Source organism: Zootoca vivipara, chromosome 1 (assembly GCF_965207765.1).
Source record: "Zootoca vivipara chromosome 1, rZooViv2.hap1.1, whole genome shotgun sequence".
Lineage (NCBI taxonomy): Eukaryota > Metazoa > Chordata > Lepidosauria > Squamata > Lacertidae > Zootoca > Zootoca vivipara.
In genome coordinates this window covers 62,519,698-62,534,512 of record NC_142582.1, presented here as the reverse complement: position 1 = coordinate 62,534,512, position 14,815 = coordinate 62,519,698, and the positions used below count along the sequence as shown (strand labels likewise).

Sequence of the window (14,815 nt, the reverse complement as noted above, 5' to 3'; positions counted from 1 at the left end):
TAGGATTTTGTCAGGGGAATGATTTGTAAATCCGGGAACTGTCCCCGGGAAACGGGGACGTCTGGTAACCTTAAATTACCATCCACTCAAGGTAGGCTATCAGTTCCATAGGCATCCAGGCCCACCCCACCCCCCCAATGCAGGAATATGCAGCTGTCCCATACAGAGATGGAACCTGCAACCTTGGTATTATCAGCACTACACTCTAACTAACTGAGCTATCCAGCCTCCAAATTATAATCCTCCTAATCCGACATTACAGATATCATCCTTGTCCACGGATTGATGTACCGGTATTTTGAAAGGCAAGGTTTGCAATCATCTGAAGAAGTGTGCATGCACACGAAAGCTCATACCAATGACAAACTTAGTTGGTCTCTAAGGTGCTACTGGGAAGAATTTTTTTATTTTGCAATCATCTTGTCAGCATTCAAATCTATGACTTATTCCCCACATTCAACATCCAATTAAAAATACAAAAGAAATGGAAATGAATGCTGGCCTTGCTATGCAGCTTCCTCCCTCCCTTTTCTATCATTAACAGCTACTTGTGTGTAGACAGTCTTATTAACAGTTCCTGCATTGGCTAATATCCAGCGGCAATCAGAACATTAAAAAAAATAGGGGAATATAGAGTTGGTTAGTATACAATACAGTAGTAAAAGAGCCTTTCATTCCCCTGCTACCAGTATAGGAAATCCAGATGGCTATTTAAATTATTTCCCTGAGCTAAAAATAAAATGGTGTTATTAACTCCAAACAATTCTGACATTCCACAGGGTTCCCTGTGGTTGTTATATTTACCTCCCAAAAATGGGACCTCCCAGAAGCTGAAGAACACCAAAGACTGTTTGCAAGTAGCCAAATTCAACAGCATCCATACCCAGGCTGGTTGCCAAATACTGAAAGGGGGTGAAATGAAAGAAAAAGGTGTATGTTATACTGTATTTATGAATGACATGGAAGCTAATACTAAATCCTAAAATGTTGGTGAGACCATGGTGCAATCTCTTAAATTTGCATGAGCAGGACTTGTAAGGTCACCCTTCAAGCCAAAATAATGTCCTCTTAAGCCCCAAAGCAGATGGCCTCCTTCACTGGCTCAAAACATGCTGTCACCTAACAGAATTGCCCTCTGTGGCACAGAACCACATCATGTCTTCAATCTCACAAGCTGCTGTACAGCTTCCAGGTCATGTGGCCAGCATGACAAAGCCGCTTCTGGCAAACCAGAGCAGCGCACGGAAACACTGTTTACCTTTCTGCTGTAGCGGTACCTATTTATCTACTTGCACTTTGACGTGCTTTCGAACTGCTAGGTTGGCAGGCAAGGGCGTACCCACCATTCGGCAAGTTAGGGCAGCTGCCCTACTCTAGAAGCAGGGCTGGTGGGCAGAGGCGGAGCACAGCCCGGCGGAGCGCGAGTTCGCCATTCCCGCCGCACCGCGCCGCACCCTCCCTCCAGCTCCCCGGCGCGCCCTCAGGCAAGGCCAAGCGCGGCGGGGAACCAGGGAGCGCGGCGCGGCGGGCGGGAACGCAGAACTCGCGCTCCGCTGGGCTGGGCTCCGCCTCCGCCCACCAGCCCTGCTTCTAGGGAGGGGCACAGCCCGGCGGAGCGCGAGTTCGCTGTTCCCGCCTACTTTGTGGCCCCTCCCCTTCCGTGCCTTGGCCCCTCCCCTTGCCCCCCCCTAGTTTTGATCCTGGGTACGCCCATGTTGGCAGGAGCTGGGACCGAGCAACGGGAGCTCACCCCGTCGCAGGGATTCGAACCGGGAAGCCCTAGGCTCTGTGATTTAACCCACAGCACCACCCGCTGCCCCGCCTGCAGTAATACATGACCCACAATGAATATATGCCCATACTATAGATGGCCTCCTTTCTCTTCTCTGGTGGTACTTCTGGTGCAACTTCTTTTAGATTGGCTCCTGATCCAGTTGAAGACCAAGGTTGTATGATATGCAGATACCACAAACAGAATCTGTTAAGGGCTCAGCTTAGGTGTTCGTTACAAGTAATTAGTGAAAAGCATCAGTGCTTTCCTTGATCACCACCAGTTCCCACTAGCTACTTGGCATTCTCGCACACATTTTGAAGGTCCTGCTGGTTATATAACACAGTGTGGAAGTTGCACCACTCAGGCAACTTTAAAAATAAATAAATGAGTCCTATCCAATTAAGCCACACTAAATAATAAATCTGCTGCAATGAATTAAGTACATTGATTTCGACAGGTCTACTCTAACGTATTTTAGAATATCCCTCTCACACCTTGTAATGCAAAGTTTATGTCAGTATATCAACTGAATTAGATCAAGGAACCATCATCAAACTAAACACTCTTCCTGCACAAATCCTCTTCTATGGTAGATTCTGAAGTTAAGCATTTGATATATGTATGTCCCGCCTTTTCTCCAATGCACTTAAGGTGGTTCTCTCCCCAATCCCTTTTACCCTCACAACAACCTTGTGAGGTAGGCTAGGCTGAGAGACAAGGACACACACAGAGGTTCGTGTCCATGTGGAGATTTTAACCAGGTTCACTTACACTTTCTTATACTAAGTCAGGGAGCTGGAGTTAGATCAGGAAGTTGCTAAGGCATTTTTCCTTTAGAAAAAATAATAATGGGTGGAGCTAATAAAAATCTATACTCTATACTGTATACTCACTGGAACAATCCCCATCTGCATGAACATGCATGCCAGGTCCACAGCTGTAATCAGATAAGTGACTTGGATCAGCCTTTGCTTTGAGGTCATATTTATTCTGCTGTTATCATTATCATCCTTCTCCAAGGGCTCATCTCTCAATTTCCGTCTCTGTTGTTGCGCTCTCTCTGCAGGGATTCCTAGGTTCATGCTGCGCTGGGTAAACTGTCAGGCACACACCTTGGTCTGGAGGAATACAACAGAGAATGACCTTTCCACTGGGAAGGAACACAAGCTCATTAACAGAGAAGGTACAAAGGTCATGGTTTTCAGTGGAGGTGGAGGGTGACAGTCAAGTCAGGGAGCATTCCTGCTGATAGGTTTGCAGCACAGGGGTGACGCAACATTGCCAGCTAGTGGCTGTGATCTAGCACTTTCCAGTGCAATTTTCTGACACTTATCAGACTTTTTGTAGTTAGGAAAGTGATGGGACAATTGCACTAGGAAGCGTGGGGGTAACAACCAGTTTTGTGTGCGAATAAGCCAGTTGTCTGGAACCACTGTCACATTCTTTCACTAGCCTTTTATGATGTTCAGGATAGGTAACTGTCAAGCTGGCCTCTTTGAAAGGTTCTGCTTTAGTAAAAAAAGAAGAACTACAATTGGAACGACAGTGTAATTCTCATTCTGCGCAAGGAAGTATGTCCCTCTGCATTCTGTGGGGTTTGTTAATCTGGCACTGCCAAGCCCAAGGAATCACTGGATTCTGCAAGCCCCAGAGCAACCATGATGGACTAAAACAGATGGCAGCAGTGTAAAGTTCAGGCTCTGCGCAAGCTCTGAGAAACGCAACGCAACAAAACAAAAACCTGCTTGTGGGTCAAATTGACTTTCTGCTGGTGAGTGACCTTGGGACCCATTGATAAGCAGACTGCTTTGCTAAGAGGTGGAGGAACATCCATGGTGTGCAGATAAAAAGAGATGCCCAGAAGAGAGAGCTGCTAGGCATCCCTCTATTTATCTTTTATTTTGTTTTATTTTGTTTTCCTTTTCCCCCTCCTTGTTTCTTCCTTTCTATCTGCTGCTGTTGTGGCTCTGCTGGAGATAAAGGATGCTTGGACCTGCCTACCCACTGCACTGGATTGCTAGCTCTGGACTTGATGCTAAAATGCTTTGCAGCTCAGAATGGGTAAGAAACTTAAAATGGCTTAGGAAGCTCAATTGGCTGGAAGGTATTTTAGTACAGAGATGGAGTGTATATGTTGGTCATAGGGCCTGACTTCATTCCTATTCAAGTTGCTTCATTAGTTGTTCTGTCCATAATAATACTGTAATAATGTCCATTTAAAAATGGTTTCTGCAGGGAAAGTTGTGGGCCAGAAAACAACAACAACGCTTGGACATGGAGCTTTAAAGCATGGACCTGTGCCTGGAAAGAGCAGAGCAAAACGTAGTTGTGGATAAACCCTAACTCTCTCTGACCCTCCTGATTTCTCTCTGTCCTTTTTCTGCTGAGTCACTTCTGGGCAGCTGTTCCTTTTACCTGCACCTTCCCTCAGTGTCACTAAGTTTCTCTTCCTGACTGCTTTCCTCTCCCTCTTACTTAGTTCCACATATAACTGATACATATTTCCTTTCATAACTTTAAGTGAACGATTATTACAGTTAACTATATGGTTTCAAAAGTCCATATGCCCCCTTGAATTTAGACATAGGGGGGTTATCTGTGTTGCTTCAGGAGTTATAATTCTTTCTAGGTGGGAACCAAAAAATGTTGTATCCAAGCAGGATTGAGATGAGTGTGAGCTGGGTTGTCTCTCATTTGCTTGTGCAAGAGGAGGTGGGTATTCTCTACAGGGGGTGAGTCAACAATTGTACTGGCATCTTTCGGCTCCTGAAGTCGCCTCTCTTCCGTCTGTCCTGCTAGTCTGAGTGTACAGGTTGGTTGTTGCGCTGCAATTACCTTTGATTCCTTCTCAAAACTTAGTCCTCTTGAGTTACCATCTCAAACAAGTGTATGTCCAGTTGACTTTGGACCTCAGTTTTCTTCCACTCCTTATTGTGTCACTCCACTGGCCGTATCCAAAGTTTGAGTATCAGTAGGTCTTTAGTTGACTTCTCACAGTAGTATGCCTGTCTTAATTTCTGTTCTACAATCAGCTCAGCTCATCTGTTGGAGCTCTCTGGCTGTAGTAAGCCGCACTCATTGGTAACAAGGCATTTATCCTTCAACCCATCATTCCCTGTGCTGGACTCCCATCCAAACCTTATGAAGGTGTGTTCTGGTGGTCCAGGATATCTAGATATGCACCAGTCCTTGCTTTTCTGGCTTTGATCAAAATTCTCTGAGCCATTTTGACAGCTGATTCAGCTGTTCTATTGCTCTGGGGGATGTCTGATAATCAAATTCCCACTGCTTTTGGAATGTTCTGAAACTATGGTCCGTTATCAGAGCATATCATATCTGCTATTCCATAGTGGGCAAAATGGCACTTTAGTTTCTTTATCATTGTCTCAGATATAATACCTGGCAGTGGATCTCTCTCCCCAAAGTTGTAGTAGTAGTTTACCATGATGAGATAATCTTTCTATTCCACCCTTCTTCCGTAGATCTCAGGGTGGTTCACATGTGCTGAAGCCTGTTTGGGGCACTCAACCATGGCCCCTGCAGGATGGTTTCCAGTGGCTTAGGGTCCAGTTTGGGATGCACTCTCTGGCCAAATGTAAGTTGATGGAAGCATTTCATGCCAAAAACTACAGCCAACAGTTCCTTTTTTCAATCTGTGCATATCCTCTTTCGGTTTCTGATAGTGCTCCACTGGCAAATGCAACTGGCTGCTGTTTCTGTAACAGCACAGCTCTTGGCCCTGGCCCAGATGCATCGCATTGTGTAACTGTAACACTAACTGCTCCCCTGGGTTGTAATACCTTCATACAGGACTACTGGCTATGGTGCCCTTTATCTTCTCAAATGACTTTCTGACCATTCCCATTCTACCTCTTTGTGTGTCAGCTGTCGGAGTGGCTCACACTAATCTTCTAGCCAAGTAGTTTGCCATTCCCAAAAATCTTTGCATCCTTAGATCATGGTAACACCTGGATTGCTTTTACTTTTGCAGGGTCCACTTTCAGACCCTCTGTTGTCAACGGGTGGCCAATGTATGGCACTTCCTTTAGTTGTAACCTGACTTTATTTGGGTTTTATATTTCTTTCTCTGCACTTCTCCAAAAACATGCTTAATTTTTTTGTCACGATCTCTTGCTGCTTCCTTTCCAGTACCATCTTCTCCCACAATTAGAATCTCATAAGCAATGATTTTTGAGGCCTGGAACATTCTCTACTTTTTGATTTGGTCGATGCTGAAATACTTCAGAAGCAGGGCCCACAGCATCCACAGCCAAAGGTACCTGCCAAAAGGAGTTGCAAAAGTGGCAAGACAGCTTGACTCTGAGCTGAGTTCTGTATGCCAGAATCCATTTTTTTTTACTTCAAACACTGAGGAAACCTTGGCTTGGGGTCGGTCACTTCCTACACCATCAATGGATGTTAGTGTGTAAAGGCTGCATTTTAGTGCTCTGTTCAAAGGTTTAGGATCAATACAAATGTGCATCCTTCCTGAGGGTTTGCAGAAAATAATTAGACTGCTGATCCATGCTGTGCTATAATTTACTGAAGCAACCATGCCTTTAGCTTGTAGGCTGGCTAGTTCCTGCTTCAGTATTGGGACCCTTCTTTGGGGAGTTCTCAATGGCTCCACATTCTCCTTCCTTGCTAGATGCCCCACTCCCTGAAAAACACCACCAAACATCTGCAATATATTCACCATTGTCCAGGCAGTTGATTGGCTCTCTTCACTGGTCCATAGCACATGCACTCTACTCTGATGTTGTACCTGAATCAGTTGGATGGTTTGCACTGCTTTGCTCCCCATCGATGGTCTGCGGTCCTCTCTATTCACAATAACAAATTCTAAACAATTAAGCATATTGTACTTTGGGTTGCAAATCTTAAGTCTGCCCTTGCCCACAGATTTCAGGATACTCTTGTTGTACATTATAAGCGTGGCGACATGGTTCAATGTCTGTCTTTTCATTAACCATTGTCACCGGCAGCGCATTGCAGCTTGCTTCACAATCCAGCAGAGAGCAAACCATTTTTTTTGTTCAACAGCATATAAGCAAAGTGTGTCGTACGGTAGGTATTAGTCCCACCCCACCCCCACCCCAGTATTTCCCACTATGTGAACATCCTGATATGGTGATCCCAAAGTCAATCCTAGGATATCCTGGTTACAGGTAGGTAGCCGTGTTGGTCTGGGTCGAAGTAAAATAAAAAAATTCCTTCAGTAGCACCTTAAAGACCAACTAAGTTTTTGTTTTGGTATGAGCTGAAGAAGTGTGCATGCACACGAAAGCTCATACCAAAACAAAAACTTAGTTGGTCTTTAAGGTGCTACTGAAGGAATTTTTTTATTTTACTAGGATATCCTGACAGTGTTCAGACTCATCCCTGTCTTCCTGCACCACTTTCACTGTCTCGGAGGTTTCTTCACACACCTCTACAGGCTTTGAAAATTGTTTTATGGTACTCCTGCTTGACTCTTAGGTCAATGGTTTGGCTTGCCATGCGCTTTGCACCAGTGGCACAGCATATGCCCACGCCATCTGAGGGGCACGGGATGCTCCACGCAGCACAGTCCAGGCGAGGAGGGGGGTAGAGAAGCTGCCACCGACTCTCCAGTGTGGTGTAGTGGTTAAGAGCGGTAGACTCGTAATCTGGGGAACCGGGTTCGTGCCTCCACTCCTCCACATGCAGCTGCTGGGTGACCTTGGGCTAGTCACACTTCTTTGAAGTCTCTCAGCCCCACCCACCTCACAGGGTGTCTGTTGTGGGGGAGGAGGGGAAAGGCGATTGTTAGCCGCTTTGAGACTCCTTCGGGTAGTGTTAAAGAGGTATATCAAATCCAAACTCTTCTTCTTTTCCTCTCTCTGCCCCTCGGACAGACTTGACCTGGGGGTAGAGCTGCCACAGCTGGGCACAAAGCGCACTTCAGCTGAGGAGGGTGGGCAGCAGTGTTGCCGCTCACTCTCTTGCTGTCCACCCATGGGTCAGACCTGACCAAGGAACAGCTGTAACCAGGCATGAACACCACAGCCCAGACACAGCTCCTTCATGTGCCAGAGCCAGACTCCGATGAAGGAGCTTGTTGTGGAGGCACCTGGTGACGCCCCCTTAAAAAGCTGCACCCGGGACCAAGCCCCTCCCCCAGTCCCCCCCCCACTGCACTACTGCTGTCCATATATGCTAGGTATTATTATTTTTACTCTTTACGTGTTGTTTCCCACAATACAGGCATTGTATCCTGGGTGCCCCTTCACTAGGTTGCATCCCCCAGTGTCTTGCACCCGTGTCTCTTCTGTGCCTGCTAATATTTTAATTCTTGCTTCAGAAAGTTCTACTGCCCTGCCTTTCTCCAGGCAGCGATGCAGTGTTAAATCTGCTTCTCGCAACAGTTGCTCACGTAAATGCTGATCTCTTGTCCCACAGACCCATGCCTGGAAAGCATAGGAAAAAGTTTGGATGAACCCTAAGAGTCAAGCAGGAGTATCACAAAACAAATAACTTTATTTAAACAAGCTTTCTTTCAACTCCGAACTCTCTCTGGCCCTCCTGCTCTCTCGCTCTACTTTTTGTGCTGATTCACTTCTGGGTTATTCACTTCTTAACCTGTTTCTCTCCCTGACTGCTGTCCTATCTCTGACTTAGTTTTACATATTTTGATACAACCTCCTCCTCCTCTATCCCCTTTCCCTCTCTCCCCTTCCCATCCACTATCTCAGCCCTTGCCTCAACCACCCACTGCCAACAAAATGGGATCCTTCCTCAGAGTGAAGAATTGTGGGTGAACTTGCCCAGACCATAACTTGGCCTCAACAGCATCCAAGAACCATAGCTGCCAAGTTCTCCCTTTTTTTAAGGGATTTTCCATTATGCTGAATAGGCTTCCTCGCGAGAAAAGGGAAAACTTGGCAGCTATGCCAAGAACTATTTAAAACTATATAACAAACATGTCCAACAGGTAGATCGTGATCTACTGGTAGATCATGGATGTCTGCAGTAGATCACTGGTAGATCATTGGCTCCCTCCCCAAAGAAGCTGAACAACTGTGGCTCCCCTAAGAAAAGCTCAACATTTTACCTCCTCCCTAAAAAAACTCAACAACTTTGACCTGAACCCCAAAAAGGGGGGTAGATCACTGCCAGTTTTAACTCTGTGAGTAGATCGCAGTCTCTTGGGAGTTGGCCACCCCGGCTAGTATATAACAACTTTTAAATATTAGTTTGCCACTGCCACAACCCCCAATTCTTCCTATGTTTCTATGATGGTTTGGGAAATTAATGCAGAGTGATTTTCAATGCATATCTGATCACATTCTGGTTATTGTTTCCTTTCTTCCTTCAAAAGATGTAGCCTTGGTAGTTGGTGAACTCTAATTGCTCTAGCCCCAATGGCACCTACCGTAGTGACATTTCTAGCAATACAATTTGTGCAAAATGAATTACAAAATGAGTGAATGAAAACAATACTCTAGTTTGATGACCATGTTTGTTATTGAATAAAATAAAAATACTTACAGACTAACAACAGGTCGACTCGGCTGCAACATTCAGTTCAACTGAGCATAAACAGCCCTCCTCAGCTTGCATTTACTACCAAGTTACACAAGTGAAGAAAGAAAGCCTGACTTCCTGGTTTATACCTAATAGGGACTGTGTAAAAATTATCAACAGGGAGCAGAGCAGTAAAGCTATGAAAGGCTCCAGCAATGATGCAACAGCCACTCCTTTGCTATCGAAAGAGGCTATATTCTGTGCCAGGGAGATACAATGTCTGCCACAAGGGCAGTAAGACTTTCTGCAAATTACAGACTGTCCTCTGATCACAGAACATTGGCATCCTCCTCTCACCATTGGCATGCTGTTCTGCTGTTCCAAGGTTAACAGTGAAAGAGAGTGGGGACATGGGTGGCTCTGTGACTGTCCAGAAATCCATTCTTTTATGCAGTAAACACAGAGAACTGTTACTCCATTGCTTCATGGGATCCAAAGATCTCTTCCTTCACACTAGCAGATCCACTGAGAACTGTGATTTTTCCATATTGGAATTTCAAGGCACAGTTGCTTGAAGTCAGCAATTCCTCCTTTGCAACTGCAGCATGAATTTGACCGGGTTTTCTTTTTCATATGGTGCCCTTTTCATATTCAAAAAGTGCCCAAGGCAAGCCATGTTTGCACACTACCAAGGCAGTACTTTGGTCTCTCTGCTGCTTCACCTACCTAGATGATTGAGTGGTGTCCAAGACCATACAGAGTGAAAAATTAATATTATTATTGCAAATTTTAAGTTGAGAAGTTCCGTCCTTCTCCTCCCATTCCTCGCAGTCTCCTCCACTTCCCAAGTGGTGAACAGATCCAAGGCAGATCCACAGGATCACTTTTCTTTTGCTTTGGTCTGCTTTATTTCTACATCACTTTTGGCACAAAGGCCCCCAAAGGAGTGAACAACATTTGTAATGCGAATTACAAAAGAAATAGACAACTAGAGTATGTTACTTATAGCGGGCCAATTGAAACAATGTAAAACAGCATCCTTTGGAAGAGAAAGCTCTAGAGATTTGTAATGGGGACATGTTTTGCAATGTCTGTTCACAAAGTTCAAGTTGTAACAGGTAACAGGCAAGCTGGCAGGCAGACAAGTAGTTCTGTTTCCAAAGAAAAAGAAAACCCCACTATTGGCTCCCCAAATTAAAAATTGTTTTGCCTTTCTCTGGTGAAATTCAAACTGCACATGCCATTCCTGGCCAAGTAGAGACAATGGACACCCGGGGAGGATGGGAGGAGTTCACTTTCCTGGGTGCATCCCATCCTGTAGCCCCAAGGAGGCTCAAGCCCTCCTGCAACCCTCTCTCAAAACTCTTTTGCTGTTTGCAAAATGTAGCGTGCACTGAGAAAATTGACAGCGTTCCTCTGACAAACCACAAGAGGCTTTCGAGAACCCTGGCTCGTTCCAGTATCTTCCTAACGTCTTGGATGTTAATGGAATGATAGCCAGCTTTTGCATTCCCAACATTGCAACGATTCCAGAAATGAGCCGCCACAGTTTGAATTCAGTATTTATATTTCTAAATGAAGGATTAAGTGGTTTTATACAAGGATTTAATCTGCAGATGTAGATATAGCATGATTCATGTCCTAATCAGAGTTATTTGGAGGGGGAGAGCCCCAATCATTTCAACAGAATTTATTTTCAATGAAGTATATTTAGGATTGAAGTCGGGATTGTGTACTTAAGAGGCCCAATCCATCAGGAAGTTTGGCTGTGCAACGACCCCCCCCCCCACTGAAATGAATGAGAGCTGTTTTGTTTGCTCTTGCACGGTGCCTGCTCATTTCAAAGGAGCTGTATGTGAGTGTACCTTTCACATTTTGCATTGTGTCACACCAAAATTTGAACACAACACATGACAGGAACAAGTCCTTGGGGCCATGCTTTGAGGAGGAAATTGTCTATTATATGCTGCCCTGACTTATGCCAGCCTGTCACATTAGAATTTTATCTCCATTCCCCCCAAATGAAGAAGTCACATATCCTCTTGAATACAAAATACAAAAAATGCTTATCAAGCAACACATTGATACGGACAAGTCCTATCCAACCCATTAAATGATTTCTCTGCAGGATGAATGTCTTTTTTAAAAGAATTTCTCCAAGAGTGTTCCCACCCCTTCAAAGTGCTGAAGCAGCACCAACACCAGGAAGAAGTTGTACTTCTACACGACTTTTCAGTAGTGGAGCCTCCTTAGAATCTGGAGGCTGTTGACCCCCCCCCTATATTGGGGAGGGCCTGCTCCCTGTCTTGCAGGCCTTTTTTCACCTGGCTTGGGAGGGCAGGACACTGACTGACTCCAGCTTGCTGAACAGACTCTTGGGCTAGGGTTTATAGAATTTTGTTGTGGGTTTTCTTTTTTGCTATGGTTGCCGTTGGGGGTTTGTTTTTGTTTTTTGGTACCTTTTTTTTTATAGTGACGCGGGTGCCGCTGTGGATTAAACCACAGAGCCTAGGGCTTGCTGATCAGAAGGTTGGCGGTTCGAATCCCCGCAAGGGGGTGAGCTCCAGTTGCTCTGTCCGAGCTCCTGCCAACCTAGCAGATTGAAAGCATGTCAAAGTGCAAGTAGATAAACAGCGGGAAGGTAAACGCCATTTCCGTGTGCTGCTCTGATTCGCCAGAAGCGGCTTAGTCATGCTGGCCACATGACCTGGAAGCTGTACGCCGGCTCCCTCGGCCAATAATGCGAGATGAGCACGCAACCCCAGAGTCAGTCACGACTGGACCTATTGGTCAGGGGTCCCTTTACCTTTATTTTAGATCTTGCTGTGATTTATGTGGAAATTGTTCCGTTTGGCTGCGTATTTTTAAAAATGTTTTATTTATTGTTTATGACTACTTTTATGCTTTGGTTATGGGTTTTTGTTCATGCTGTAAGCCGCCTTGAACTGTGGAAAGGTGGAATACAGTACAGATAAAATTATGCATGTGTGTGTGTGTGTGTTTTGCTTTTCACATTGGCAATTAGTACTGAATATTGATTTTCATGGCTTTTTGAACATTAGAGGGCACCAAAGAACCACAAACAGTCACTTAGATCCAGAAGCTACTGTTAGCTAAGTACATTTCTCTTGAAATCTCTGCACAAAGATTGAAGCATAAAATCATAGAATTGTAGAGTTGGAAGGGGGCCACAAGGATGTGACACGAACATAAAGCCTTGCCATGGCCAGATCATAATCCATCAAATGACCAGAAGAACAGGAAAGTCTCAACCTGGCATGGAAAAGATGTCAGGTGAGTCTCACTTAGGAGACCATTCCACAGAGGGGGGGGGGGATGACAACACACAAAGGCAATTAGCAATGCCTTATGCACACATACCTGAGAGATTTAAGCTTGTTGGTGTCTCTGGTATGTCTCTCTCTTTCATTAAGGGTGTTTGCTTGTGTTATGGATGTTTATTCTGTATTGTTTTGTTGATACTGTTGTTGCAGTTTTGTCATGGCATTTACAATAGAACAATAAACTTGGGAACTAGAACATATATAGATGAGAGTTTCATTGAACTCAATGGTGCTTACTTATGAGTAAACATAAGATGGTGCTTCTAATTACTGTATTCATTCATAGATTCAGTGTTGGTGTATGTTAGGTCTTGTTGTTTAGTTGTTTAGTTGTGTCCGACTCTTCGTGACCCCATGGACCAGAGCACGCCAGGCACTCCTGTCTTCCACTGCCTCCCGCAGTTTGGTCAAACTCATGTTCGTAGCTTCAAGAACACCCTCAATGTTAGGTCTAGATATGGCTAATTCTGGAACTCAGAAAATTCTGCATGCAAATCATTTGAAATTTAACATGAGTGGGGTTTTTTTCTGCAGCAAGATTAAAAGGAGGAAAGTGTAGCGGAGACCAGGAGGAGGTGTCTCCTCTCTCTCTCTCTCTCTCTCTCTCTCTCTCTCTCTCTCTCTCTCTCTCTCTCTCTCTCTCTCATATGGAAAGAAGGGATTTCAAAAGCAGCATATAATTTTTCAACACTTTAAAGTACAGTGGTACCTCTGGTTAAGAACTTAATTCGATCTGGAGGTCTGTTCTTAACCTGAAACTGTTCTTAACCTGAGAAACTACTTTAGCTAATGGGGCCTCCTGCTGCCGCCGTGCAATTTCTGTTCTCATCCTGAAGTAAAGTTCTTAATCTGAGGTACTATTTCTGGGTTAGTGGAGTCTGTAACCTGAAGCATTTGTAACCCAAGGTACCACTGTATTGTAACATGAGAAACTATGGATTTCTTATAATATGCCAAATTTTCTATGCAATTTTGCCTAATATACACATTTTTGCAAAGCAATTTCCCTGAATAGAATGCTTCTTTGTACATTATTTTTGCTTATAGTCACATTTTTATGCACAATTTACTCTGGTGGCTGCATTTTTGCAAACATTACTTGGCTGAAGAGCTGCCTTTCAAAATTCCGCTACATGAATCTGGAAGGAGGACTACGTTTGGATATGCATAATGTTGCGGAAAGTGTGACTGAAGTCGGTTAATTTTTAAAAGATAAGTGACTCAAATTTCTTTCCCATCCCAACCTACCACCAACCCCTCTTTTTATATATCTAATAGAGCTACACCAAATTGTCTTCTGTTGCAATTAGTCATATAACAAAACATACACTGGCTACTTAAACCATGTACTCATAGCAAATAATAATAATAATAATAATAATAATAATAATAATAATAATAATAATCACACACCCAAAAAACAATTGTTCCATATTTAAACTGGTACAATATATGTGTATTTGCATTAGCGAAGTGATTATGTCCCCTAGATCCCACACAAACATTTGAAGGGGAAACTTTGGGGGATATTTCTGAGATTGGAGGGATGGTGAAAATATTCGCCCATTTTGGAAAATGGAAATTTTATGAGGTACAGCAGTGCTTTGTGATGTACATAGTAGTAAATCTTGAAGCGCAGGAGCTCATCGTGACAACCCTCATGAGTCCAACAAATGTATGCAGCTGTGTTGATCTATTGACACACACACAAAGAGTGCTGGAACGTAGCATAAAACTCTATTTATTAAGCTATCAGTGGACAGAGATAGAACTGTGAGCTGGTAAAAGGAGGCATAATGTTGGAATTTGGCTAGGGAAACATGGGGTCGTATCCCAGATCAGTCGACCATGTGGACTGCACTCCTATGCATCGTCGCCAGGGACTGGCATCAAGCTCAGCAGTGCATAGGTTCAAAACCACATTAGCTCAAAAATATTCAGCTTCCCAAAAGGTATCCTTTAAGCTTTTGATTAGAAATGCAAAGAATCTCACAAGGAGGCGTTATAATTTAAACCAGGCACCCCCAAACTGCGGCCCTCCAGATGTTTTAGCCTACAACTCCCATGATCCCTAGCTATCAGGACCAGTGGTCAGGGATGATTGGAATTGTAGTCCAAAACATCTGGAGGGCCAAAGTTTGGGGGTGCCTGATTTAAACTGATAGCATGAAATAGGACAGAAGCATTGAGCCTTTATTTTCCTCCTTCTGTG

General features: G+C 44.3%; 1 protein-coding gene across 4 annotated transcripts in view; it reads right to left on the bottom strand.

Annotated features, from left to right (window-relative positions):
• SLC67A1 (solute carrier family 67 member 1) overlaps positions 1-14,815 on the bottom strand; it is a 101,848-nt gene that overhangs the window by 67,112 nt on the left and 19,921 nt on the right. For 3 of the 4 annotated variants that reach the window (XM_088666429.1, XM_060276191.2, XM_088666425.1), the window contains exons 2-3: positions 2,668-2,892; positions 805-902 (exon numbers count right to left, since the gene is read on the bottom strand). In XM_088666429.1, coding sequence (XP_088522555.1) covers positions 805-902; positions 2,668-2,856 — 287 coding nt within the window. In that variant the 5' untranslated portion in view covers positions 2,857-2,892. Of the gene's footprint in view, positions 1-804; positions 903-2,667; positions 2,893-9,283; positions 9,510-14,815 lie in introns of those variants that run through there. The other variant, XM_035120941.3, reaches the window with a different exon arrangement.